Source organism: Pseudorca crassidens, chromosome 19 (assembly GCF_039906515.1).
Source record: "Pseudorca crassidens isolate mPseCra1 chromosome 19, mPseCra1.hap1, whole genome shotgun sequence".
NCBI classification, from domain to species: domain Eukaryota; kingdom Metazoa; phylum Chordata; class Mammalia; order Artiodactyla; family Delphinidae; genus Pseudorca; species Pseudorca crassidens.
In genome coordinates this window covers 41339610-41366547 of record NC_090314.1, presented here as the reverse complement: position 1 = coordinate 41366547, position 26938 = coordinate 41339610, and the positions used below count along the sequence as shown (strand labels likewise).

Below are 26938 nucleotides of genomic sequence, written 5' to 3'. Positions count from 1 at the left end.
CATTTTTTAAAAAAGGTCAGCCGACCTAGTTCACTCCAAAGTTCTTTCTAGGTCCCTTGCCTAGAAATTCTCCCTAGGTCCTTGCCTAGGAATTTCCCCCTAGGTCCTTTTGTCTAGGAATTCTCCCTAGGTTACTTTCACCTAGAAAATGAACTGTTACCCCCTTAAGACTACGAATCTTAAGATAACAGCTCAAATAAAAGTGACGGACCATTACTTAATAAAAGGATATCCAGATATCAGGAAAAACTCACCAAAGCATCTGAAGAGTGCTGTGAAGCAGGGGTGGAGGGTGGGAGTCTCCTCAGGGGGCTTGGTACCAAGCACCAGCACAAAGTAGCATCCACGTGACCTCAGGCCAGTTTTTCTGATATCCTGTCAAGAACTCCAAGCATTGTCGATGTAAATAATTAATAACCAAACTATAATAGGAATAGAAAGGAGTTGTAGTTCAGCCAAACTGAGGACTATAGCATAGGACACAGCCCCTCAGATATCTCTGAGGAACTGCTCTGGATAAGCATGGTTTTCAACACAGTTTTATATCTTGTCAGAACAAAGAACATCAAAAAAGTCAGGGATACATTCCTTCAAGGTTTAAAAAAAAAAAAAAAAAAATCAGCACATACACAGCAAGCAGTATGGCCTTGACACCTGGGAAGGGAGTCTTATCATCAAAGGAGTTCCAGCATTGGTGTCCCAGGAAGGGAGACGTTTACTTTTTATTTTTAACATGGACATTTTTTACTTCGGGTCAATATAACCTTTTCTTTGATGACTAAAACAGATGTATAATATATGTTCGATAGGCCACAAACAGGCTGTTTTAGTTAGCATAAAATTCAAGTTCAATCATCTACAAGCCAGAATGATTTCCCCATACCACAATATGTGAAAATTTCTTCCATTAGAATATTGAAAGGAGGGACTTCCCTGATGGTCCAGTGGTTAAGAATCTGCCTTCCACTGCAGGGGATGCAGGTTCGATCCCTGGTCGGGGAACTAAGATCCCACACGCGCTGGGCAACTAAGCCTGCACGCCACAACTAGAGAGAAGCCCACACGCCACAACGAAGAGCCCGTGCACCGCAACTAAGACCCAATGCAACCAAATAAATAAATACTTAAAAAATATATATTGAAAGGAATTGCAAGCAGAGGTAAAACTGATTTTTTTCCACAAGGAAAGGAGGGAAAACATTCAAGCCTCTGTCAGACAAGTCAGAAATTACTCGTCCACAAATTACTTAAAATTTACAGAATTGTGAAATAATTCCCGTGAAATCAATTTGAATCAGCTAATTAAAGGAAGGGTGTGCAACACACACATTTTTCTCTACAGATGGAAGTCTTAAAAACATGGGTGGGATTATGGAATTTTTTTTTTTAGTTTATTTAATGTAATTTTAAAAAACAAATATATCCCTCCACAATTTTTTTTTAACATCTTTATTGCCAAATTTTTAACAGGACATTCCAAAGCACCTTTAAATATTAACACCCCCTGAAGTGCTTAGTAGGGGATTTGATTTGCCAGAACATTTTAGAAACGCATGGTTAATTTGAGGCATACCTGGTTCCTGTTTCTGTCTCTCTTTTTTTTTTTTAATTTTATTTATTTATCTGTTTGCGCCGGGTCTTAGTTGCGGCATGTGGGCTCCTTAGTTGTGACATGCAAACTCTTAGTTGCAGCATGCATGTGGGATCTAGTTCCCTGACCAGGGATCAAACCCAGGCTGCACCACCAGGGAAGCCCCTGGTTCCTCTTTCTCCTGAAGTTTATAAAATACCATACTTGATCTAATTAATAGTCTCCTTCTTCCCATTGATTACTCATTCCTTCTCTTTCTCAAACCTGGGCATACAAGCTATCTCTGCTTTGTAAGTCATCAAACTGCAGAGTCTCTAAATGGTTACAGAGACAGCAAGCTTCAGGGATAAAAATTCCTCTCACCTTCCTTTTCCATGGAGTCGAGAGTCCAAAGGCCAGAGGAGCCATTGCTACTGTACAGGACTGGGCAGGGCCGGAGCTGAGGGCAAAGGTGAAAGTAGCAGCAGCTACTTGGGCGCCTTCTCCTTCCCAAAGTCCACACCCCTGCCGCCCAGATGCTGCAGGTCTGCACTAGCCAGGACAATGATCACGTAGACCTAGTTAAATTTACATTAAAAGAAAAAATCCAGTTTCCAGTTGTAATAGCCACATTTCAAGCGTTCAATACCCACACGTGGCAAGTGGCTACTGGATCAGATAGTGCAAGTAGCGAACATTTCCATCATCGCAGAGAATTCTACAGGACTGCACCACTGAAGATGACCACTCCCTCCCTCCATCTCAGATTTCTCTCCCATCACTTTTTCTGCCAGCCACGTTTGTTATTCAAATAAATCAAGCGTCTGACAAAGACTGTCTCTTTGACCAAACTGAAGTTAGGTGCCTCTGAGCACTTTTCTCAACTAGGTCTCAACTTTTGGCTTCTGTGTCTAATCCTTGCCAAGTCCAGTTTTAGCAAAAATCCTAAGTCAATTTAGAGGGAATCCTCCACCCCTGAGATCTGATCCATCCCTAGCTTGCCCTCAGCAAAAATCCTACTTAGTCAGTTTAGCAAGAATCCCCACTACCCTTGGTGTGTCCTCTTGGTAATTTTTCATCTACTGACCCCCCTCACTCTGCTTAATGGCTATAAATTCCGACTTGTCTTTATTGTATTTGGAGCTGAGCACAATCTCTCTCCCGTTTTAATGTTCCTATTGCAACAGTTCTGAATAAAGTCTTCCTTACCATTTAACAGGCTTCAGAATAATTTTTTCTTTAACACCTCTTCTATGAAACCTTCCTTCTTGCCCCTAGGAAAAATTAATTCTCTTCTATCTTAGCACCACGTCAATTCCTCTTCTAAAGCCAATATCGTGGTATTAAACTCATTTATGTGTTTTTCGTCCCTTATGGATTACTGAACTCTCATGAAAAGTATAGCGAGTATAGTGATTAAGAGTACACTTGAGTCAGAATGCTGGGTTCAAAGCCTTCTAATGGCACTTACTAGCTGTGTGAGCTTGGGCAAGTAACTTTATTTCTCTAAGCCTCAATTTTATCATCTGTAAAATGGGGATAATAAAAGTGCTTCTCTTATAAGAATTAAATGAGATAACCCACTGTGTCAGGCACAGACAAATTACCCCAATCCCCAGTCTTTGTTCGACTCCATACCTGGAAGTTGAAGATAAAAGTGGAAGATTTTCTCTGTAGGTCTGAATGTAAATTCCCATTTCTTCAATATTCAGTCATAAAGGGTTGTACTTGCAGGCTTCCCTTGACACTTCTATTGGAAATAAGTAAATCAGACTAATTAACCTTTTTTTTTTTATTATTCTGTGCTGTCAAATTTAGCTCTCCAAGCTATCAACAAAACAACCTATTGATAAGACAAAAGTGAGTTTATTCTTACTGCAGTAAGGAAGACTAGTATCTTGACAGAGTTGTAATAGTGGCCGACAGGTGGCAGGACAAAGTAGTAGTATTTATTGAGAATTTGAAGATTGGTTGGAGGCGGTGTGGGGGGGGGGCCGGGAATCTTTCAGTGCAGGTGCGGGGGGCGCAGGATTTGATTAGAATTGGGCAAGGGTCATGATATAATAGTTTAGGACTGGAGGGCACAGCAAGGATTTTGAGGCCAGCGGTTCTAAGAGTCTTGGAGTGTACAGAATTGTCAAGTGATACTTCCTATTGAAAAGCTGATGGTTCTTTTAGGAAGTTCTTAAAATGAACAATGGATTTATTTGCACTTTTAACTTCCAGGCAAGAGTGTTAATAGTTGTCATATTAACATAGACAGTAAGCTGTGTGTGTGTAGGAGGTGTCAGTTCTCAGTGCTTTTAAGAAAGCTAATAAGTAGAATTAATGGAAATATATCCAAGATTCTAAGGTCACCCCTGTAGATAGAGTTTTAAAGGGAAGAGTATTATTTTGGTAACTCAGAAGGTGATCTGAACTTTCAGTAGAAACCCCACTCCCAGGTTTACTCATCATTTCCCACCATCCTTTCATCTCAGTTGAGTGCCACCAGTCTTGTGAGAAGGCAGGATTAAGAATGCTCATTCTCCTGCCTGAAACCTCAAGTGGCTTCAGGGGCATAAACCCCTGGTTAGATGACATGGAAAACTTTCTCTCCAGATTTAGACAGATGCTACTCCTTGGAGAAGGGGCACTTCTGAATTTAACCTTCCATAGACAGCATGTTCAGTGTTAAGAAATAATTATCCTGGGCTTCCCTGGTGGCACAGTGGTTAAGAATACGCCTGCCAGGGCTTCCCTGGTGGCGCAGTGGTTAAGAATCTGCATGGCAATGAAGGCGACACGGGTTCAAGCCCTGATCTGGGAAGATCCCACATGCTGTGGAGCAACTAAGCCCATGCGCCACAACTATTGAGCCTGTGCTCTAGAGCCCATGGTCTGCAACAAGAGAAGCCACCGCAATGAGAAGCCTGCACACTGCAATGAAGAATAGCCCCCACTTGCTGCAACTAGAGAAAGCCTGCATGCAGCAACAAAGACCCAACATAGCCACAAATAAATTAATTAATTAAAAAAAAAAAAAAAGGAATATGCCTGCCAATGCAGAGGACACGGCTTCAAGCTCTGGTCTGGGAAGATCCCACATGCCACGGAACAACTAAGCCCATGCACCACAACTACTGAGCCTGCGCTCTAGAGCCCGTGAGCCACAACTACTGAGCCCGAGTACTACAACTACTGAATCCTGCGCCTAGAGCCCGTGCTCCGCAACAAGGGAAGCCACCACAATGAGAAGCCTGCGCACTGCAACAAAGAGTAGCCACCACTCGCTGCAACTAGAGGAAGCCCGTGTGCAGCAACAAAGACCCAATGCAGCCAAAAATAAAAATAAATAATTTTTTTAAAAAAGAAATAATTATCCTGACACTTGATAAAACAGTAAAAGAGACTTTAACCAGGACTACTGCAATAGGGGAGAGAGATTGCACTCAACTCCAAATACAATAAGGACAAGTGGATAGAAAATTACTAAGAGGAGACATCAAGGGTGAGGGAATTGTTGCTAAACCTACTTACAGGATTCTTGCTGAAGGCAGGCCAGGGTTTGATCAGATATCAAGAGTGGGGAATTTTCTCTAAACTGACTTAGCAGGATTCTTGCTGAGTTTATTCTTACTCCGATTAGGAAGAGCACTACATTAACAGAGTTAACACTAAAGAATAATTTCTTTCTGGAGGGGTAATGATGAAACACAAACTGGGCTACCCAGGGGGGTTGCTGGGTCTCCTTTAGGGGCAAGTGGGAGGCATGATTAAATGACAAAGAGATTCTCATCTATAAGACTCTTAGTGAAGTATTACGTGGAGCAGGAGAAAAATGAAGATGACTTCTGAATGGTCCTTCAAATGTATGGAGCTTGCACTCAGGTCTAAAAGAAAAAAAAAATTTTTTTTAAAGGAAGGTAAATGGCTCTTTCTAGGGAAAGAAGTAGGCTCCTTGGAATGTGATCTTTGCTCCAGACTGGGGAAAACCATACAGGGCTGCGGAGCAACCCTGGGGCCCAGTCACCTAAACACTACAAGTCCCCAAAAGCACCGCGGTGAGGGCGGGGCTTGCTGACCGTTACGACGTAGCGGGCGGGGTCAGACGGGACCGCTCTGCCCTGGGTTTTCAGCCCCGCCCCTGTCTCTTTCCCCGCCCTGTTGCTGTGGCGCCGCCGCTGGCTGTAGCCCTTGGTGAGTCCCTGGAGTGAAGGTGGGCAATTAGGGACATTTGGGCCCTCGGGTTCCCCGACTTCACACATCCAGTCCTGAGAAAGGGCCATGGGCGGGCAGTGGTGCGGCTGGTTTCGGTTTTCACCTCTTTCCATCCTTCTAGGGTGACCGTGAGAGTGGCGTCATGGGGCCCCTGGAGCCCCTCCGCGGCCTTGGAGGGTTGAGGGCAGTTTTTTCCCCCAGGAGGGTAGGGATTCAGTGCCCGGGGCCGGGTGGGCGGCTCCTGGGGCAGAAGGAATCCTCTGACCCGAGTGAGGGTCTTGAAGTCACGACGTCATGCCCCCGCCTCTCTGGCCGAGGTCGTGTTGGTTCCTTAATCCCCGTGCTTGACGTCATTGGTGGCTGTGGCCGAGGGCGGACCTTGCCCAGTCACCCTAGGCAAGTTACTTTCTCTTTGGGCCTCAATTTCCCCGTCTTGATCCCTGAAGCCCCCTTCCTTCAGTTGAGGCCGTTTGTAATTGGAGGAGATGTTCTAGACGACCGAGAAGAAAGAGCACTTGGGGTGCGGTGACCTGCTTCTTTACCGTTGATCTCCGGTGGCCCCTCCCTCCCCACCATCCCCCCCCATCTTCCCCCACCCCCAATTTAGTTTGGGGCTAATGTTCCCACTCTAATTTATTATGATTTCAACCCCTCCTGGACATTTAAACTTTTTTCTATCACTTGGATTCTTTGCTTCTGATGTAAGCCAACAAGTGGCCATGGTTGGAGCTGAGTAGAATAATACAAAAGCTATGTATTATAACATCTCCACTATTGCAAAAACTGTTAAAAGCAAAAGACTTTTAATACAATAGGTCTTTGTAGACTGTGTAGAGCACATGATTAAGGAATATCCAGGTGAGTGACTTTCACCGATACTTTCAGAGGGCCTCTATTTGAAACTCTACCCTTTTGCAGAAATGACAGCTGTGGAGTGGGAAGGACCCTAAGAAAGGTAGTAAGAGTTACGTAACACAAGTCATGTGGTCTTTGGAGTCAGATAGTACAAATAGGGCTCTTTAAAATTTTTGACTGTGCTTATTAATATAATACCATGCTTCCTCATTTTCTTAGATGAAAAGACAGTTAAACTCTTTCATTTCCTTTTTCCTTCACTTGGGATCATCATTATAGCTGGAAAGTTCCTTAGAGATTTTCTTGCCTGATCCGTGTGTTTTACGGATGAGGAAACTGAGGCCTAAAAAGAGGTAATGTGACTTGGCCAAGATCTCAGAGCTAGTTAGTGGCAGAACTAAGACAGGAACCCAGGTGCCTTGGCTCCTAGCTTAGTCCCCTTTCTATTACACTTCAAACACTGTCACTACCCAGGTCACTTCAAGGGTTAGCAGAATCACCCTTTTCACAGAAAAAGTATAAAATCTCAGTAAAGTAAAATGGAATAAAATGGAGATTTAGTCCACAGCTTGGAGCTTTTTGCAGTTTCTCCTGGTTGCCCAGAACAGTTTTTCTGTTCTTCCCTAGTACTGTTGGCACTGTGGTGTTGTGGTATGTGGGATGAAGGCTGCTTAGAATAAGCCGGGCAGCTAATCCAAACAGTTGTTACTGAATTAGGTATTAAAAGTCTCCTGGGGGTACAAAATTTACTTAAGGCACTAGAAAGATTTTAGGTAAGGAACTGGAATGAACTTGGAAAATTCGGATTAGAGCAAGTGGCTCTCATAATTTGAGGACCAGTGACTATGTGTCTGTGCTTTTGCTCCCCATCTCAGGGCCATCTACACATCCATAATATCTATTGTCAGTGTTCTCTAAAGGGTAGTTTTGTGGAAGCATCTATTCCAGGGCCAGGGGGAGTGGAACTCAAATCAGTTTGTCCATTTTGCTAATTGCTAGTAGTTTAGAAACTTAAGTAAGCAGAAGGATGAAGGGATTAGGTTGAATGTGTGTTTAGTTTTTACTTATTTTTGTTTTTACTATTCCCAAATGAAGAACTGATTGGCATTTCTCTCTCGGCTGTGGATTCATTTGGTTTCCTTCTGTGAACTGATCCAGAGAAACTTATAATCTATAGTCTTCACTTCTCTTGAAACATGTGCCCACTGGTATAAAAGGCGAATGTAAAAATGTTGGGCATTCTTTGTGCTAGAATTTTAGTTTTTGTTGCTGTCGTTTTATAAGGTTATTCTTTGTGGTTCAGCACACATGAGGAAAAAGCTTTAGGAAAATTGGTGAATTGATTTGGTTGAATATTTGCACTGTTAGAACCTAAACCAGAAAGCTTAAAAAAAAAAAAAAAAGACAGAAAGCTTAACATTTTTCAATTATTCTGCTAAAAAGCGTATCAGCGTAGTTTACAGATTCAAGAAAGAGCAGGAGTAGAACTGGCTTCTTGTTCCTTCAGGAGAATATAGGAGAATCTATGCCCTCATGGAACAGTCCTGGGAGTACTGTATTAGGCTTGAGAAGCTCATTAGATGAAAATGTGTCAGGTTTTCTTAGAAGCCAGGAGCCAGTTCGGGAGACTCATTTTAAGATATATTGCCTATTATTGCCTGCCTCCTCTGAGGACCCTAATCATTTTGGAAACTGAGCTGAAAAAAAAGAAAAAGTAGCAACTGTGTCAGAGTCCAACTAAAGTGCCTCTGACAGTTTGTGGAATCTCTGCATTATTTTCCCACGTTTGATGGTTTGTTTTCTGTTTTTGGTTTTGGTTTTTTTTGCGGTACGCGGGCCTCTCATTGTTGTGGCCTCTCCCGTTGCGGAGCACAGGCTCCGGACGCGCAGGCTCGGCGGCCATGGCTCACGGGTCCAGCCGCTCCGCGGCATGTGGGATCTTCCCGGACCGGGGCACGAACCCGCGTCCCCCGTATCGGAAGGCGGACTCTCAACCACTGCGCCACCAGGGAAGCCCTGATGGTTTGTTTTTAAAATTTTCTATTTGTTTTCCCTGGTCACTCGTTATATGGCCAGTCTTTGATTTGAGGGTAGGAGTAAGGAATTAAGTGGAATACCATTCCATGACTTCTAGGGAGCCTAATTCATCCCACTGCTTTTTAATGACTCTAGGTTTCTAAATTTAACATTTGCTCTTTTTGTATTTCTTCTCTCTTCCTTGTCTCTGTGGATATTGCCAGAATTAGAAGTGGATGGTGGACAGGTTCTATAGTGGGAAGAGTGGTTAAAAGAGGGGAGCTGATGCTTAAATCATTCTAATTTTCCTTCCGCATCCTTCCTGCCCGCCCCCGCCACAAACAGTCATTTCTAGACTGCTTTGTCAGAAAGACAATTTCCCAAGCCGTTGTTGGAGCCCATTTCTCCCAGGGAATTTTATCGCTGGGAGGGAGGATAAGCTTTAAGGATCACTGACCTTAAAAATCAGTAGATAGCTTCCTTCCAGGAAAAGTTGAATGAGGTACCTCCTCACTGACCCAGTGTAGATTGACATGGTTATGCTCTAGGTTTACCCATGGCCTTTTCTAAAAGTCGTCGGCTTTGGTAAGAAGCAGAAAAGCCACTATTTTTCTTCACTCTACCTCCTCAAACCCTTCTGCAGTCTTGGCAGAAGAGTTTTTTATTTCAAGAATGATTGAGTTCCAAACACCCGGAGTGCCATTGGGTGTCCCCTGAGTCCTTCTGGGAATGTAATGAGGTCTCTGAAATGGAAAACTTCATGGAGTCTCTTATATTTTTGATAAGCAAGGAACCAAGGCTGTTGACTTTTCCAGACAGATGTTAGGTTTTCAGATGAATGACAAGAGATGAAGGTTCCATTGGCTGTGCACTCAGGCCTCAGAATATGAGCTCTTTCATGTCATTTTGTGTGTGTATGCTGTCCTTTCTTCAGTGAGATTCTGTCAGGATCTCAGTTCCCCAACCAGCGGTTGAACCCGAACCACAGCAGTGAAAGCCCAGAATCCTAACCACTAGGCCACCAGGGAACTCCCGCCTCACCCTATTTTAGAAAAGAGAAAGCTGAGAAACAGCTTCTCCAAAGGTACCCAACAAGTTAAGAGCAGGGCTAAAGACAATAATCAGCCCCTCCATCATTCACAGCATTGTTTACCTACAAAGCCGCTTCTTTTCACTTTTTGATGAATTGCATATGTATCTTATTCATTCATTTATTCAGTGAGTAAGTACTATGAGTATAGCAATAAGTGATTGCTATGGGCTAGGTGTTCTGTTGTGTATGTAGTGGTGATAGTGTTATGAAGGAAAAGAACAGGGAGTATGATGGTATTTAGGCTAATTGAGAGACAGGCCCCGAATTCACTCTTTCCTGAGTGTTCTCATGATCCACAGTAAAGGACAGATTAAGTCACATGCTCAGATAAATGGTGCTCCAGGCTTAGGACACAGGGGCTATGCTGGCCTCAGTGTGACTGAAGACCACTAGGAAAGACAGGGGGTCTGCGAGCTGAGAAATCTCCCTGCCCAACCTCCCACAGCATCCAACAGATCAGTAGTCAACAGCTTATCATGAGGAACAAGTACTGGCCTAGACTGGAATGTGACCTCTTTCTTCCTTAGAAAAACTGATCTGAGGTTTGAGGTTGAGGATGTGGCCAAACTGTGTCACAAACCAGAAAGCTAGTACATTTCTTAGTTCCTTAGCTCAGTCTCGAGAACAGACAGTTCAGTGCCTCAAAGTCCTCTTACCTTCTCTATGAAAAAATTGACTTCTGGGGGAGCTGGAAGAGGAGGCCTGTTAGCTTAGAGTTCAAAATAAAACCAGGAAATAAGTGGGGTGGGGCAGAGCTAGAAGAGCTACTGTGTTTTTCTGGTTATTGTACTTACTCTTTTTTTAAGGGGTGTGTGTGTTTGTGTCTGTGTGTGTGTCTGTGTGTGTGTGTGTACAATCTTCCAACACGTTCTAACAGCTGAATTTGTAAGATACCATGTAGTAGTATTTGCAAATATACAGCCCTTTCTGCATCTGCTGTGTGGAGCTGCAGTATTGTTTTCATTTCCCAGTAGAACTCTGGGTTGAGAAACATAGACTCACTAAATGCATTTAGAAGACAGGCATGTGGCTTTTGAGGTCCCGACAATTCAAAAGACTTTGTTTTCTTTTGTGTGTTGTTTTTATCTCCCCAATAGTTCCCATCCTTGATCACATTTTATCTGTACTGTGACCTAGAAAGGTGAAATACAGCTTACTAGCCCCATTTTATAGATAGGAATCCAAACTTGCTTGCTGTCCTCCATGGGCTGCATTTTTCTGTTTCTTTGCTTTTATGCATGCTGCTTCGTTCATCTGGAATTTCCTCACCCCCAAACACATTTGTCAGAATTCTAATCTTCCTTGAGGGCTTATCTAGGATTCTACTCACTCCTCGAAGCTTTTCTTCATTTTCCTAACCAGTTTCATTTCTCTCTCTTTTGAACCCAAGAGCATTTTGCACTTATTTGGCAGTCACTTAAATTCTCATCTAACCTCCATATCGGATTGGGACTCTTTTGAGGGCAAAGACTGACGGAAAAGAAAAGAAACACAAACGTAATAGTCACTAACATCTGTAAAACCCTCTCTTTATCCAGACTTTGTGCACGTGCTTTATTCTGTCACTCAGCCTTTACTTTGTGTGAATTGCCTACTCTATGGCAGGTACTGATTTAAGGACTAGACACTGCACATTGTAGGCATACCTATCTGCTTCACTGATACTATTTTTTCTTTTTTTTTTTTTGCGGTACGCGGGCCTCTCACTGTTGTGGCCTCTCCCGTTGCAGAGCATAGGCTCCGGACGCGCAGGCTCAGCGGCCATGGCTCACGGGCCCAGCCGCTCCGCGGCATGTGGGATCTTCCCGGACCGGGGCACGAACCCATGTCCCGTGCATCAGCAGGCGGACTCTCAACCTCTGCGCCACCAGGGAAGCCCACAGATACTATTTTGTTTTACAAAATTGAAAGTTTGTGGCAACCCTACCTTGAGCAAGTCTGTTGGCGCCATTTTTCTAACTGCATTTGCTCACTTCATGTCTCTGTGTCACATTTTGATAGTTCTCACAATATTTCAGACTTTTTCATTATTATTATATTTGTACGGTGCTCTGTTATCAGTGGTCTTTGATGTTACTTTTGGAAGTCTTTGGCATTTTTTAGCAATAAATTATTTTTCAATTAACGTATGTACATTTTTTTAGACATAATGCTACTGCACACTTAATAGACTACAGTATAGTGTAAACATAACTTTCATATGCACTGGGAAACCAAAAAAACTGTGTGACTTGCTTTATTGAGGTATGTGCTTTATTGAGATGGTCTAGAACTGAACTTGCAATGTCTCCGAGGTATGCCTGTGTTTCAATTAATGCTCACAAAAAAAAGAATGAGGTAGATGTTATTAGCCCCATTTTACAGATGAGGAACCATGCACAGAGTCCAGTTAAGTAAATTACCCAAGGGCATGTGTTTAATAGGTGATGAAGCTGGAATTTGAACTCCAACATTTTGATTTCTGAACCCATGCTCGTCACCACTGCATGTCAAATAATCTCCTTCTCTCGTCCCTATCTTTCTTTCTGCACCCATCCCCAGCTCCTAGCAGAGTGCCTTAATGTATAGAAGGACCCGATAATTACAGGATAAATGAAATTGAATAGAGAAGCTGAAATCTAGAGAAATTGACATTCCAAAAGCCACAGGGCTTGTTGGAATGAAAAATCTAGAATCTAAGTCTTAACAGTTCCTAGCTCAGGAACCTCTAGGCTGCCTTACTTAAGGCATTTAGAGGAAGGGGAGCAAACTAGATGTGAGCAGAGAACAAGGGTATGTGAGGGTGGTGGTGCCTGTGGTGAAGAGGTCACAGAGACTCAGAAAATTCTTATAGCACAGGAAGTTATGAATGCAAAGTGGCTCATAGTGAAACCGAAAGCAAGTTGTGTGCTCTCAATACTTGTCAGGCTTTTGCTTTAACTGACTTGCCCCGAACTGAATGTTTCCTGGGTGAGAGCCCAGAAATTTCCAGCATTTCAGACAACCCTTTTTGAGCCTTATTCTATCCCATATCTCATAACAGGACCCCTACCATGGAAGAGACAGTAGAAGATCCCCCCACATCAGCTGTCTTGCTGGACCACTGTCATTTCTCTCAGGTCATCTTTAACAGTGTGGAGAAGTTCTACGTCCCTGGAGGGGACATCACATGCTATTACACCCTCACCCAGCATTTCATTCCCCGTCGAAAGGATTGGATTGGCATCTTTAGAGTAAGTGCTTAATTTAGTACCAAGTGACTGGGAACTAGAGGTTCATCTTAGTTACCTGAGTGTGTGTCTGTCTCTGTATTATAAGCATTTTGCATATATGTGTGGCCAATGTTAAAATCCTGAACTAAGCTCCCTAGCACTTCTCCCTACACACACCAGCATGTGCTGTAGGACTCAAATTTTAATTTCAGTCTTAAGCTAAAATAAGATAGCAAATCATACAATCCACAAGTTTTATTATACTTTCAAAGACCAAATGTAAATGTTTTTTAAATTATCCTATTTTGAAATATTCATCTGTGACTTGACTGGGGTAGGTGGCCCCTTATATAATTTCTGTGAATTTAAACGTCACTTGCTTACTTAGTACAGTGTTTAATTTGTTTTAATATAAGTATTACAAATCTGGAAAGGATGTTGAAAATTTACCTTGTCCTATATCTTGCATCCAAGAAGTTTGTTCCTGAATAAGCGTGTCTTGCTTCTTTGTGAAGATTTCCAAGAATGGAAAGTTTATGAGCTCCCTCGGTTTCCTCTTCCAGTGTCTAATCGCCCTGTCAGTTCAAGTACAGAAATGGTACTTTTTATTATAGTCAACTTACTGTCTATCTCCTCTTCTTTCCCCCTCTGTATCTCTGTCTCTGACATCCCCTCACACACAAACACACACATGCACACTCTTACTCATTCACTCACTCACACACCATAATGACAAATCATCCTATTTACAGAGACAGAGATAAAGGTCAAACGTAAGTAACTTACACTGCTGAGTCCCAACATAAGTGACCTTTGTTTTGACACCTCAGTGTGTCATGTGCTTGTTTACCAATGCTGTTCATCCTAAAATCAGACATCGTTCTTGAGTGCACTGTGTAGGAGCTGATGCTAATTCACATTTCCTCATCGAATTCCTTCTCCTTAATTGTTTGGAATTCCAAGCTAAGTGATAGAACGATGGAAGCTGTAGGTAACAAGGCTGGTGTTTAGAGGTGGGGGTAGTGGACAACCGGAGGGACAGCCGGAGCAACTTCCAGTGAGGACTTCACTCTAAAACAGATGAGAGTCTTATGCTTTTTATTTATTTATTATTTATTTAATTATTTATTTATTTTAATTAATTAATTAATTTATTTATTTTTGGCTGTGTTGGGTCTTCGTTTCTGTGCGAGGGTTTCTCTAGTTGCGGCGAGCGGGGGCCACTCTTCATCGCAGTGCGCAGGCCTCTCACTATTGCGGCCTCTCTTGTTGTGGAGCACAGGCTCCAGACGCGCAGGCTCAGTAGTTGTGGCTCACGGGCCTAGTTGCTCCGCAGCATATGGGATCTTCCCAGACCAGGGTTCGAACCCATGTCCGCTGCATTGTCAGGCAGATTCTCAACCACTGCGCCACCAGGGAAGCCCTATTTTTATTTATTTATTTATTTATTTGGCTGTGTCAGGTCTTCATTGCTACACGAGGGCTTTCTCTAGTTGCGGTGAGCGGGTGCTACTTCTTGTTGCCGTGTGTGGGCTTCTCATTGCAGTGGCTTCTCTTGTTGCAGAGCACGGGCTCTAGGCACACGGGCTTCAGTAGTTGTGGCGCGCGGGCTTCAGTAGTTGTGGTGCACGGGTTTCAGTAGTTGTGGCACGCAGGCTCAGTAGTTGTGGCTCTCGGGCTCTAGAGTGCAGGCTCAGTAGTTGTGGTGCACGGGCTTAGTTGCCCCGCGGCATGTGGGATCTTCCCAGACCAGGGCTTGAACCCATGTCCCCTGCATTGGCAGGTGTATTCTTTTTTTTTTTTTTTTTTTTTTTTGCGGTACGTGGGCCTCTCACTGTTGTGGCCTCTCCTGTTGCGGAGCACAGGCTCTGGACGTGCAGGCTCAGCGGCCATGGCTCACGGGCCCTCTGCGGCATGTGGGATCTTCCCGGACCGGGGCATGAACCCGCGTCCCCTGCATCGGCAGGCGGACTCTCAACCACTGCGCCACCAGGGAGCCCAGCAGGTGTATTCTTAACCACTGCACCACCAGGGAAGTCCCGAAAGTGTTATTCTTTTTAAAAACAAATGTTTAAAAGCATTGTTTTTAAATGCATCTATACTTCATTCATTTCAGAGGTATTGCGTACCACAATAAGGAAATTGTGGTTAACCCAGAGAATGGCCTCTGATGTTCATTGTCACAAAGCTGTTGATTTGAACACCTACCCTAAAGTGTGTAAGCAAAGTTTAAGACTAATAAAGAGAGAACACAAACTTTTTGAGAACATATGATGTGCTAGGTCTTTGATGAGGTGTGTGTGTGTGTGTGTGTGTGTGTGTGTGTTTGTGTGTGTTTGTGTTTGTGTTTTCTAATTTAATCCTTACAGCACAGCAGCCCCCTGAGAGTTAGCTTTTCTTCCTTCAACGTGGAGCCCTGCGCTCCATACTCTCCTTTACCCGGGCATTTATGCGATGTTCCAAGGTTCCGGGGAGGGGAGATGTCATAGCACAAGAGGCAGGCTGCGACTAGCACTGCTCAGATGGAAGAGCCAAGGACAGAAATCGCAGGTGGCTAGAAGCTGCTTCCTTGTTCCAAGGCAGCAGTAATTCTTAGGCCTTCCTAGATGATATTTTGGTCACAGTGCATTAAGAAACTCCAGGATGTGAATGAAGACTCCATAAAATTCCTGCTTCCTGTACCTCCACAGGTTTCAGTGGCCCAGAGGTGCTTACAGCAATGGTGTGGGTGTTAATGAGACACTAAAACATGCCCTAGTATGTGTGATGCACTTACAGCCTTTTCAACCCTGCTCTGATTCCTTAGTATATGAACGTGGAATTTATTTTTAGTTCTTTTTCTTCCCACTGGGCTCAGGCAGGGTCACAATATGGCAATAAATGTAATTTTGCTTATTTGCTGAGTATTCTCCCCTTGAAGACACACGGCTCCTTTTCTATTCTCCGGTGTACTCTCATCTTCCAGATGGGATTTGAGCCGTCTTTTACCCTCTTCACATTTAGTGAGAATGTTTTCCACTTCGCCAGCTTCCTGCTCTGAGGCATAGTTTACAGCATCCTTATATCTTATGACTTACTGCATTCCATACCTAGAAGGGGCCTTTATGACTACCAGATTGTTGTTGTTATCTTTATCACCAAAAAGCCTTCATTAAACATGCATTAAGAAAAACACTGAAGAAAGAAAACTCTACAGATTGGACTCAGTTATCTGGTACCTCATAGTCTAAGAACACTCTTGCATCCAACCCCAACACACACATTATTTTTAAAATGCACTTTTAGGGGCTTTCCTGGTGGTGCAGTGGTTGAGAGTCCGCCTGCCGATGCAGGGGACACGGGTTCGTGCCCCGGTCCGGGAAGATCCCACATGCCGCGGAGCAGCTGGGCCCGTGAGCCATGGCCGCTGAGCCTGCGCATCCGGAGCCTGTGCTCCGCGGTGGGAGGGGCCACAGTGGTGAGAGGCCCGTGTACCGCAAAAATAAATAAATAAAATAAAATGCACTTTTAAACGCAGAGATATAACCGGGTTGGTATAGGTGACAAGACTGAATTGGACACAGGAGAGGACGAACCAGTGGAGAGGGCAGATCAGAAGTGCTTTCTGATTAAGAAGTTCCAAGAACACTGTTGTAGGAAAATAGCGGGATCAAGGTTCACAATCCCACAACTTTTCCCCGATCACTCTCGGTTCTATGTCTGACTTGGAGATACAATATTTGGAACTCTTGTCCTGGGTGTTGAATGGCCAGTTTTTGTTTCCTTCTAAGACAAGTAATTTAGACTGTGTGTGTGCATACCAGTTTTTAATTGTATATATAGTTATCATAAGTCAAAAAACAAGATTTGATCCATTGTGGGTAGATCTTATCATAATGAACTTACTCTATTGTAAAATCAACATAACAAAAAGTGCATTTTACGAAGACGTGGCCCAAACCTGAGCGCTTTCAGATGCTGAACAAGAGCCTCTTGTCATTGCAGGTGGGATGGAAGACAACCCGTGAGTACTACACCTTCATGTGGGTTACTTTGCCTGTTGACCTAAACAGCAAATCTCCCAAACAGCAGGAGGTCCAGTTCAAAGGTGAGAAAAATACTGGATCAAAGGTAGAAGACAGCTAGCAGCCAAGACTATTGAATTCCCTTGAGCCTGAGCTTTCTGGGTAGATAAAAGACTTCCGGATTTTTAGTTTTCTGAATAGACCTTATTTTGGATTAAAAATCATGTTCTGTTTTCAGCTTATTACCTGCCCAAGGATGATGAGTATTACCAGTTCTGCTATGTGGATCAGGATGGTGTGGTCCGGGGGGCAAGTATCCCTTTCCAGTTCTGTCCAGAAAATGAGGAGGACATCCTGGTTGTTACCACTCAGGTCTGTAAGCGTCTCATCTCAATCCCTTCCTGCCGCTAAGGGTAGCAATTCCAGGATAGGGTAGAATTTTAGTCAGTAAGCCTTTATTGAATGTCTAACAGTTAACTGTTGGGAAAATTTTATACAGTACCCATTCAAACCCACCATTCCTAAGGGAATGACTTAGGAATGTTAACAAGAATCATAACAATAAGTGATTTCTCCTTTCTCTAAAACTTCTGTAACTCAGTTGACATTCAGTTATTTAACTTTCCCAGTTACTTAATTTTTGTCATCTGCACATCTTATCACCATAGTAAATTTTATAAGCTCCTTTGAGGAGAGACACACCAGATATTCTTCTTTGTGTCTCTCAGATTCATTTGCTTACTCAGTTATTTAACAGGACACCTACTTCCATCCAACACTCTGGTAGGCACTAGGGATGTAGTGAAGAATCAATTAAAATCCTGTCCCAGTCTCAAGGAGCTAAGTCTGAGAGGAGAGACAAACAATATTAAGTGTTTGCAAGAAAAAACTCTGTTCTTTTGTCAATTACCCCTTTTAACTTTTTGTGGCCTTAATTTTGTTTATCTTTCTTTCTTGGTAATGGCAGCCTCAATGCTGCAATTATACAGACACACCTCTCTTACCCCGCTTCCCTACATACTGAGGGGCTGCTTCCACTTGGGGTACACAGATGTCACTACAGTGAGTGGGAATCAGCTAGACCCTAACCATCCCAGCCTATGGGAATTTTCTGCTAGAGGGACTTGAATATCCATTGAGCTATAAAGGGCCAAACATGAGTTTATGGAACGTTCTTTCGTAGGGTGAGGTGGAAGAGATTGAGCAGCACAACGAGGAGCTCTGCAGGGAAAACAAGCAGCTGAAGGACAGCTGTGTCAGCCTCCAGAAGCAGAACGCAGACATGCAGGCTAGGCTCCAGAAGAAGCAGGTATGGCTGCTGGTTAAAGGTGAACTTGGAGGTTGGAGATCAGAATCATTTTCTGTTTTTCTTGTGATCTCACGCCCTTATACTAATATCTGGCACAGATTTTAGTATATTAGAGATTTCCTTTTTATTGTTTACATATTGAAATGATATTTTCATTTAATGAATTAAATACATATACTATTAGTAAAATAATTTCATCTATTTCTTTTTACTTGTTTTAATGTTGCTACTAAAATTTTTAAATTATGTATGTGGCTTTCATGAATTAATTGGACAGCACGTTTCTAGGAGAAAAGCACCTTTATTTTGCCCACTGCTGTGTCTGCAGTGCCAGAACAGTGTCTGGTGTGTAATAGGCACTCAGTAAATATTTGTTTAATGAATTAATGGACAAATATAAGCTCCACTAGAAGAGAAATTAGGTAGATGTATTTTTTCTTCCTTTTTTTAATTGAGTTGTAGTTGATTTACAATGTTGTGTTAGTTTCAGGTGTACAGCAAAGTGATTCAGTTTTTTATATATATATATATATATATATATATATATATATATATATATATATATATATATATATATATATATATTAGATACTTTTCCCGTATAGGTTATTACAAAATATTGAGTATAGTTCTCTGTGCTATACAGTAGGTTCATGTTGGTTATTTATTTTATATATAGTAGTGTGTATAATGTTAATCCCAAACTCCTAAGGTAGATGTATTTTTAATATGGAAAGAACATATTAAGAACATTTTAATATAGAACTCCTTTTACTTGGATATTTCATTCACTGCTGTGTCATGCTATATGCCTGACATATAAGTGCTCAATAAATATTTGTTGGCTGCCTGAGATACTAAACACTGTCTTAGAAATGTTAAGTCCCTTTGATGTTTCAATCTACAGGAGGAGCTAGAAACCCTAAAGAGCATCAATAAGAAATTGGAACAGACAATGAAAGAGCAGAAGGACTGTTGGGAGACAGAGCTTCTTCAGTGAGTGTGACTCTTGAATGGGAGGAGCTGCTGTATTATAGACACCCTTAGGCAGGGTCTGATTAGATTTTAGAACAGTCTTCCTATTATGACAGTGATAGGTATGATTCTCCTTCTTTGATTCATGAGCTCTTTGATTCTAGGTTAGAGAATTAGTATCAGAATTGTAAGGACAAATGACCTGAATTCAAGTATTAGCGTTAAGTATTGAACACTTGCAGTTTGAGGTCAGGAAGCCAAAATAGGACTGAAGAAGAGACTAGTGGATTTAAAAATAACTCTGCAGGCTTAGGGCCAAGGCAGCCTTAAATCGTTTAAGGTCTGGGGGAGCTGACCTAGAATCAGTATTTTTTTTCACTTAGTCGTCTCCACTTCCACAGGCTGAAAGAACAAAACCAGAAGATGTCCTCAGAAAATGAAAAGATGGGAGTCAGAGTGGATCAGCTTCAGGTAGGTAATGCCAAACCTTTGCCAAAGTATATTTCCTTAGCCTTGCCACCACTCCACTGCGGTGGCCCAGGAAGATACAGCTCATTGTACTGAGGGCCTAGTGGTGGATCGCTCAGAGCATCACACTACAGTTTCAGTGTGTGTGTTTTCCGTTCTTGGCCCTCCACACCCTTTTTAACTTTTCTTTTAGCTACAAAATCTTTTCAAGCAAAGTCTTACTAAAAAGCCTGGAATGTAAAGCAGGTAGCAGCAGGACTCTCTTTTTTAGGAAGCTGTGCCTTGAAGAGGGGCTTTAAAGGGTGGCTTGTCAGATTTTACTCAGCTGAGCCTTAGATTCTCAGGTGTAAGGTAGAGCTGAAGAGTGAAGACGTTCTTAGGGGTATTTGGCAGCTGGGAGTTGCTGGGGACACACATCTCTTTATGTTACTGCACATTTAAAAGCATTGTTCCTGTTTAGTTTTCCTTCTTTTTTATTTTGGTTACATTCACTATTTTTGCTTTAGGCCCAGCTGTCAACTCAAGAGAAAGAAATAGAGAAGCTTGTTCAGGGAGTCCGAGATAAAGCAGAGCAGTTGGAGGACCTGAAAAAGGAAAACAGCCAGCTCTTTCTCAGCTTAACTGAACAGGTAGAGTCATGGAACAAAATATTTTTAGGCATTTGTGAAAAAATATATACATTGTTCTTTCTTTGCTCTATCATATACCTGGGTGTCACTGGCTGCGGGAAAGTTCTCAGGGAAGCCATCTGAAATGAGGTATCTAACGGCTTTTCTCAGAAACTTACAAGAGAAGACTTGCTTTTCTCTCTGCACCCTGCTCGCTCATTAGCTTAGCAGGCCTTTCCCCAGTGCGTGCGCACGTGTGCGTGTGCGTGTGTTTTCCCAGCAGTGGTACTGAAATCTGTTTTTGTGCAGAGGGAACACCGGAAGGAGCTCGAACGGACAGTGGAGGAGATGAAGCAGAAAGAAACTACTGCAGCGAAGAAAGAACAGGAGTTAACGGCATGTCTGTCTTTGGATGGCTATGTGGGAGGGAGCCTAAAGAAAGGAAGGGATAGAGCCTATTTTCAGGGGATGGACAGGATAAATGACACAGATTAGAATAGCATTTACCTCTGGACTTTCTTCTCTCTACCCAAAGGGACAGAGAATCTGCCATTTATAGACTGTTGAGGAGAGGTGGGCATTTCTAATATGTGACGAGTGAAAAGGAATATTGGAAGTTAAACTTCACGAGAGATTGTAGTAAATAGAGCCTTGGGCTAGGAATCACACAGAATAACCCCTACCCCCTTCTTAAAGAGTTTTTGTCGGGGCAGACAAATTAATGATTGTCAAATGAGCTCTACAATTAGAAGATATTATAGTAGTCAAACAAATTTTGTTATAATTAATATAATGTTAGCGATTATCATAATTATAAATTGTTCTGAGCTATGTAATATAGTAATGAAAGCCTAATTGACTAATAATTTCCTATAATATATTGTTGGAAACAAGGCCTCATGGTGATCACAGGTGCCTAGAAGCTCCATTTTCTGAACTGTTGTAAGGACATGAGAACTCCTGATGTGTGGAGAATATCCAGTTATTGGGAATGTAACTCATATCCTCTATGCATCATTCATTCATTCAATCATTATCTAATTGATCATTGAGTACCTACTGTATATAAGATACTGCGTATTTTAGCTTATATAATAAAGAATAGATGCAACAAAGTTTGAAAATCTTCAACTCACAGATTAAGTATAGCTCACAGGAATGTTTTATTGTTCTAGATGGTGTTTTTTAAAAAACTGATTTGGTGAACAGCACTTAAAAATGGGAACATTTCCCGTTAAAAGAAATTTGTATTTCCAGCTTCTTGAAAAATCAGAGGCTCTGGCAACATATGAGCCGACACTCCCGCCCAGTAGCAGTATCTGGAGCTGGAGCTGCTGACCCCTTAGATGGGTCATGCGTTCCCCATGTGGCTGCCGTCCTCACTGTTTTGTTACATCCCACTCCTTCATTCAGTTCCATTACTTGCCAGGCCCCTATTGGCACTTCTGAGTTTGTGACCTCTGATGTAACAAAGAAATCTGCTTTAAATAATCTACAGCCATTCAAAGGTTTGAACCTCCTTGGTTTTCATGGAATACTTTGAAAGATCCAGGGGCTCCCCAGCTGTCTGACAGCAATTCTTTATTCCTCATGCATCCAAAAGTCCCCTAACTCTGACGACTATGTATCTTAGGCTTCAGGAGCCTAAGAACAAGAAAACAGCAGTGGAGGAGCAGCTAGTACAAGAGGTGGAACGCCTAAAGGCAAAGGTAGAGGCCGGGAAAGCCTGTTTCTTAGAGAAGTACAAAGAGTGTCAGCGGCTCCACAAACAGATCAGGCAACTCAGGGCTGCCGCACGGGTAGGTGACAGAGATGAGGGGCCCAGGAAGCAAAGGGTGTGAAGGTTTGTGGCTCCTGGACCAAGCCCAGAGGATTGTACACCCTTGTTAAGGAGAATACACCCTCTGCCAAAAAGAGGGATGGAATATGGGGCCAGAAACCAGCCTGGAGATCCCCAGAAATAGAGGCCCCAGCTCAGCCATGGGTCTCAGGGAAGGTTTTTTTTTTTTTTGCAGTACGCAGGCCTCTCACTGTTGTGGCCTCTCCCGTTGCGGAGCACAGGCTCCGGACGCGCAGGCTCAGCGGCCATGGCTCACGGGCCCAGCCGCTCTGCGGCATGTGGGATCTTCCCGGACCAGGGCACGAACCCGTGTCCCCTGCATCAGCAGGCGGACTCTCAACCACTGCGCCACCAGGGAAGCCCTCAGGGAAGGTTTTTATAACCATTGAGCAGGTTTCTGTACAGACTCAGATAGTGCTTTCTTATTTCTGCCTTTTGAGGAAGTGAACCAGGACCAGAAGAGCCAGCAGGAGCCAGTGGGGGTGGGGAACCAGGGGCCTGCAGTCAGCACTGTCATCGGGTAGCCCCCTTTCGCATTACTACCTCAGGGTCGGCTAGAAGTGCACAGCATTCAAATAAAAAATCTTGAAAAAAAAACCCCACAACTGGTAGGATTAGCTTAAAGTGTTTTTGTGAGGTATTCGCATGTGTGTGTATATAGGCAGGTGTCGGGAAGCGCTGAAGCATGCCTATGAGTTTTGGCTCCATGAAACTAGTCAGGTGAACCCATCGTACTGGGAAGCCCAGGACCGCAGTCTGGGTTCCTTTTAGCCTTGGATAAATGCCTTCCAGGGTTCCTTCTTCCTCAGTGTAACTTGAGTCCATATGCCTATCTTCACACTGGGAGGGAGTCACACCAGCCTAACTAAGTGCTTCACGCTGTGTTGGGTGAGATGTTTATTCAAGACAAAGATGATGATTGTTTCCATGGTTGCGTGGGGTTTAAAAAAAGCTCAGTTTATCCCTAATTCTGTTAAGCCAGTCTTGAGGTTTCCCCCAAGCTAACTTTTTCTCTCTTTGGTCACTTACTCCCAGCTAAACCAAACGAAACTGGCATCTTGATGCCAGCCCAAGCCTTCAGGCATTTTGTTAAGTCATTTTTCTGTAAGTCAGCATCACCTCCATGGTACCACTCCTCCCTACCCCCATTTCCTTCTCCACCACCTCAGTCCCACCACTTTGGACAGCCAGATCCTCTTTGATCTTGTTTTACCCCACCTTGGATCCAGACTGCAATAGGTGGTCCTAATCCTAATTTTTTTTTTGACAGGACCAGAACTTTGACCTGTCAAAAAGACTGAGTGAGAACAAGATTATGTATAACGTTCTGCAGAAAGAGAAAGAGAGAATGGAAGAAGAAAATGGTGTAAGTGTGTAAAAGACTTTTTAAGGGAAGGAGCAGGGTGACCCAGAGATGTGATGATAACATAAAAAGTTAAACAAAAGAGCCCTTTCTGGGACATTGGATGAGACAGTTGCTCCCAAACAAAGGGTACATTTCATCTGGTTTCCTAATCTACCGCAAAACCCATTCTTTGTTCTGTAACTGAAGCTTGTTTGGCATGGCAGTAGTGACCTTGAAAGGAACAGCCTTGATGAAGATCTAACTTATTATTTTTGCTTTTAACTCCACAGCTATTCTAAGTATTGTCTTTGGGGAGTAATATCCTACATCATTTTTGTGCTAGCTGAGGGACCCTTTTCCTTCAGCACAACTTTTTTCTTTTTCTCTGCTGCCAAACCAGGAGAAGTGGTGGTCTGTACCAGTGCTGGACCCATGGTAGGCCCCAAATAAATACCATGCATTCATTCATTCATCAGTTCATTCTTTCATCCAACCAGTATTTATTTTCTGCTGTATGCTAACACATTATTATTGATTGATTGAGGATGATGGCAGCAAATAAGGTTGAACTTGAAGTCATTCTCACGTGCTTGCTGGCATCAAAGAGCAGGTGTCCATGCATTCTGGCTGCTCCTCCGATCTGCACCTCCAGCCATTCTCCATCTCTACCCTCTCCATAACCTTCTGGGCTGTGCCTTCAAGTGATCATTTCTACCTTTGATTATATCATTTATGCCAATGTGTTTCAATTTTGCAGAAAGACTTTGGGGTCTGTTTCTGGTCCTGTCATTCTCATCCTCTTGATTTAGTTAGCGGTACTTTGACTTTGAAATAGTCGATGGTGTGGGCTGGGGGTGGGGGAAGGGTGTGCAGCGGATGGGGAGGAAGAATGCACACAACTTGCAGCAAGAAGAGAAAGATCTGATATTTGGAGCTTTGTTAGGAACTGTAGTAAAACCCTCTGAAGATGTTAAGAGGAAATTTACTGATTTTCTTTTTTCTAAGAACTTTAAACGCTGCCTGTCCCCCTTGTGGCTTGATCTCTTACATTCTTTCTCTCTCTCGCATTCCCTCCCTCTCTTTTTTCCTCCCTCTCACTCTCTGTTGGCATATCCATTTAATGGGATAAAACATGAAGAGGGAAAATTATATCAGATGAATATTCACACTATGTAAGAAAATTGTTCTAGGAAGGAGACTAAAAAGCATTCTGCTCTCAATAATGTGTAACAATTTCAATCTTAATATAGCTCCCACCACCCTCACATATCCATAAAACTTCTGTACCCCCTTCAGTTGGTGTGTATTTAAAGGTTTAAAATTCCTTTTTGCATTCATTCTAAACAAAATTCAATACATATTTAAATTCAGATATTAAGAACTCAGATCTTTGGAATACTGAGGCTGCTGCTTCCCCTTTTGAAGGATTATGGTTTATCATTTCTTGGGCTTCTCCAGTGCCACACTGTTAATTGAGAACTACCTGTAATGGGCATCCCTGGCCAGTTCCTTGTGGCCATTTGTTGTTGGCTTTTAACATGTCTCTTTAAATACTCTATCCTTAGCTTTTGAAGATGGAGAACAGCACACTGCTGAGTTACATGGGTCTGAATTATGACTCTTTGCCGTATCAAGCGCCTGCTTCGAATCAAGGAGGTGCGAGACCAAACCCAGGACTTGTCTATGGAAACCCATATTCTGGTAAGACAACTTTGCCATTCGAGGTGGAGGCCCCTGCTTGCATCCCTTTCCTCCAATAAATTTTCTTTTTATCTGAAATGCTAATTAAGACCAGCCTCATTGTTAAGACTTGTTGGGCAGAAGCTGAGTACCCAACAGAAAGACTGCCAGGCAAGAAGTGTTAATTGAGAAATAAATCTGAATCTAGAAGACACAAATAGATCATTCGCCTAGAGGCAGCAGACACAAATTGAGTCCCGTGGCTATATTCCAAATATATGAGTCAGAGAAATGTCTCTGTGTAGAAGATATATACATCTAAAGCTGAGGAGGCTAATTAAGATTTGGAAGTGGAAGCACGAGAGGCGGACTGTGCCACCCAGGATGGGCTGTTAGGCAGCCACCCCCGTGGCCTGACCAAGGGTAGCAGGGATGTGCTCAACAGAGACTCCTGAGTGGTTTGGAGGACAGGAAGTGGGGTGACAACCAGTCTTGTCATTGAAGGACCCGGGGTCAGATGTCTTTGCCAAACAGGGAACTTTCCTCCTTTTTTGTCTCCAAAGCGATATGAGACCTCATTTGCTTTTTTGCGACAGTTTAAAGCAGTCCTCTTCTCTTTTTTTTTTTTTTGCGGTACACGGGCCTCTTACTGTCGTGGCCTCTCCCGTTGCGGAGCACAGGCTCCGGACGCGCAGGCTCAGCGGCCATGGCTCAGGGGCCCAGCCGCTTAGTGGCATGTGGGATCTTCCCAGACCGGGGCACGAACCTGTGTCACCTGCATCGGCAGGTGGACTCTCAACCACTGCGCCACCAGGGAAGCCCAGTCCTGTTCTCTTAACAGTCACAATCTGATCTTTGCAACAGGCAGGGGTACAAGTTTATTTTTCCTTAAAAGTATATTTTTAAACATTTCATTTAAAAAATGACTGTGTGGATTTGGTCTTAAAATCTATTCTCAGACTATTTCCGTGTTAAATTGTTACTGTTTTCATTAAAATCTCATTTTCTCCACACTGAAAATAGGTTTATTGTTTTTTTCTGATTATATAATGGCTACTGAAAATGCCACTTCATTATTTTTTCCTCTTTTCCCACTATCCTTGACCTAGATCCCCTCTATCAAAGTAGATGGTATATATGAGAGCTAAAGAATCAGAAGGGGAACAATGAGGGTTACAAAAAACAGCTGCTAGAACACAGCTGGAGAATGTATTCTAAGGATGCATTTCATTGAGTGCAGTCTTTTTTATTACCTTCAGGTATCCAAGAAAGTCCTGCCCCCAGCCTGGTAAGTATTTGATTCCTGAGATTGCCCACAGCAAATCTTTGAGAAGATTTCCCTTCCTGCTCCATCCAGTTCACGGAAGAACCGTAGGGAGACTGGTTCGCTGTGATAATCCAAGTCAGCAGGGTCAATTTGGTCAGTGCCGAAAGCTGAGAGAGCCTGTTAGGGCGGGGAGAAGAAAACACAGTTCATCCATCAGTGTTCCGCTGAAGATTTTTCACCTGTGAATTGAGTTTGGTAGAAGGACTAGGGAGGAGATATGAACCAGGCAGGTAGCCAAACAAGGTATGTCCAGTGCCCCTTCCAGGCAGTATTACATCCTTTCAATCCTGGGGTTAGAGAATGCCCCAGTGAGTAGCTCCAAATGTGAATTTGTTCATTCATCCTCTATTTCTTGATCACCTACCATCTGCCAAGCATGATGCTAGGTGCTGAGGATATAGTAGAAAGTCAGACACAGTCTCTGCCGCATATAGCTTACATTCGGACTGACCTCTTT

The 26938-nt window shown here is 43.0% G+C and overlaps 1 protein-coding gene and 2 long non-coding RNA genes across 7 annotated transcripts in view; 1 reads left to right on the top strand and 2 right to left on the bottom strand.

Moving 5' to 3' along the window:
- Nucleotides 1–256: 256 nt before the first annotated feature.
- Nucleotides 257–13504, bottom strand: LOC137211743 (uncharacterized). The gene is made up of 4 exons (XR_010937195.1): nt 13376–13504; nt 3209–3320; nt 1955–2148; nt 257–385 (listed from the first exon to the last, which is right to left on the bottom strand). It is a non-coding gene; the product is annotated as an uncharacterized lncRNA (long non-coding RNA).
- CALCOCO2 (calcium binding and coiled-coil domain 2) overlaps nt 5664–26938 on the top strand; it is a 32685-nt gene continuing 11410 nt past the window's right edge. For 3 of the 5 annotated variants that reach the window (XM_067714321.1, XM_067714322.1, XM_067714319.1), the window contains exons 1-12: nt 5664–5749; nt 12757–12946; nt 16910–17012; nt 17168–17301; nt 18113–18238; nt 19146–19234; nt 19615–19684; nt 20188–20310; nt 20599–20685; nt 23400–23495; nt 25040–25175; nt 26414–26442. In XM_067714321.1, coding sequence (XP_067570422.1) covers nt 12767–12946; nt 16910–17012; nt 17168–17301; nt 18113–18238; nt 19146–19234; nt 19615–19684; nt 20188–20310; nt 20599–20685; nt 23400–23495; nt 25040–25175; nt 26414–26442 — 1173 coding nt within the window. In that variant the 5' untranslated portion in view covers nt 5664–5749; nt 12757–12766. Of the gene's footprint in view, nt 5769–12756; nt 12947–16909; nt 17013–17167; nt 17302–18112; nt 18239–19145; nt 19235–19614; nt 19685–20187; nt 20311–20598; nt 20686–23399; nt 23496–25039; nt 25176–26413; nt 26443–26938 lie in introns of all 5 variants that reach the window. The other 2 variants (XM_067714320.1, XM_067714323.1) reach the window with 2 other exon arrangements.
- Nucleotides 26037–26938, bottom strand: part of LOC137211742 (uncharacterized) — a 38155-nt gene continuing 37253 nt past the window's right edge. The window contains exon 4 of the long non-coding RNA XR_010937194.1: nt 26037–26598. This is a non-coding gene — a long non-coding RNA (uncharacterized lncRNA). The remainder of the gene's footprint in view (nt 26599–26938) is intronic.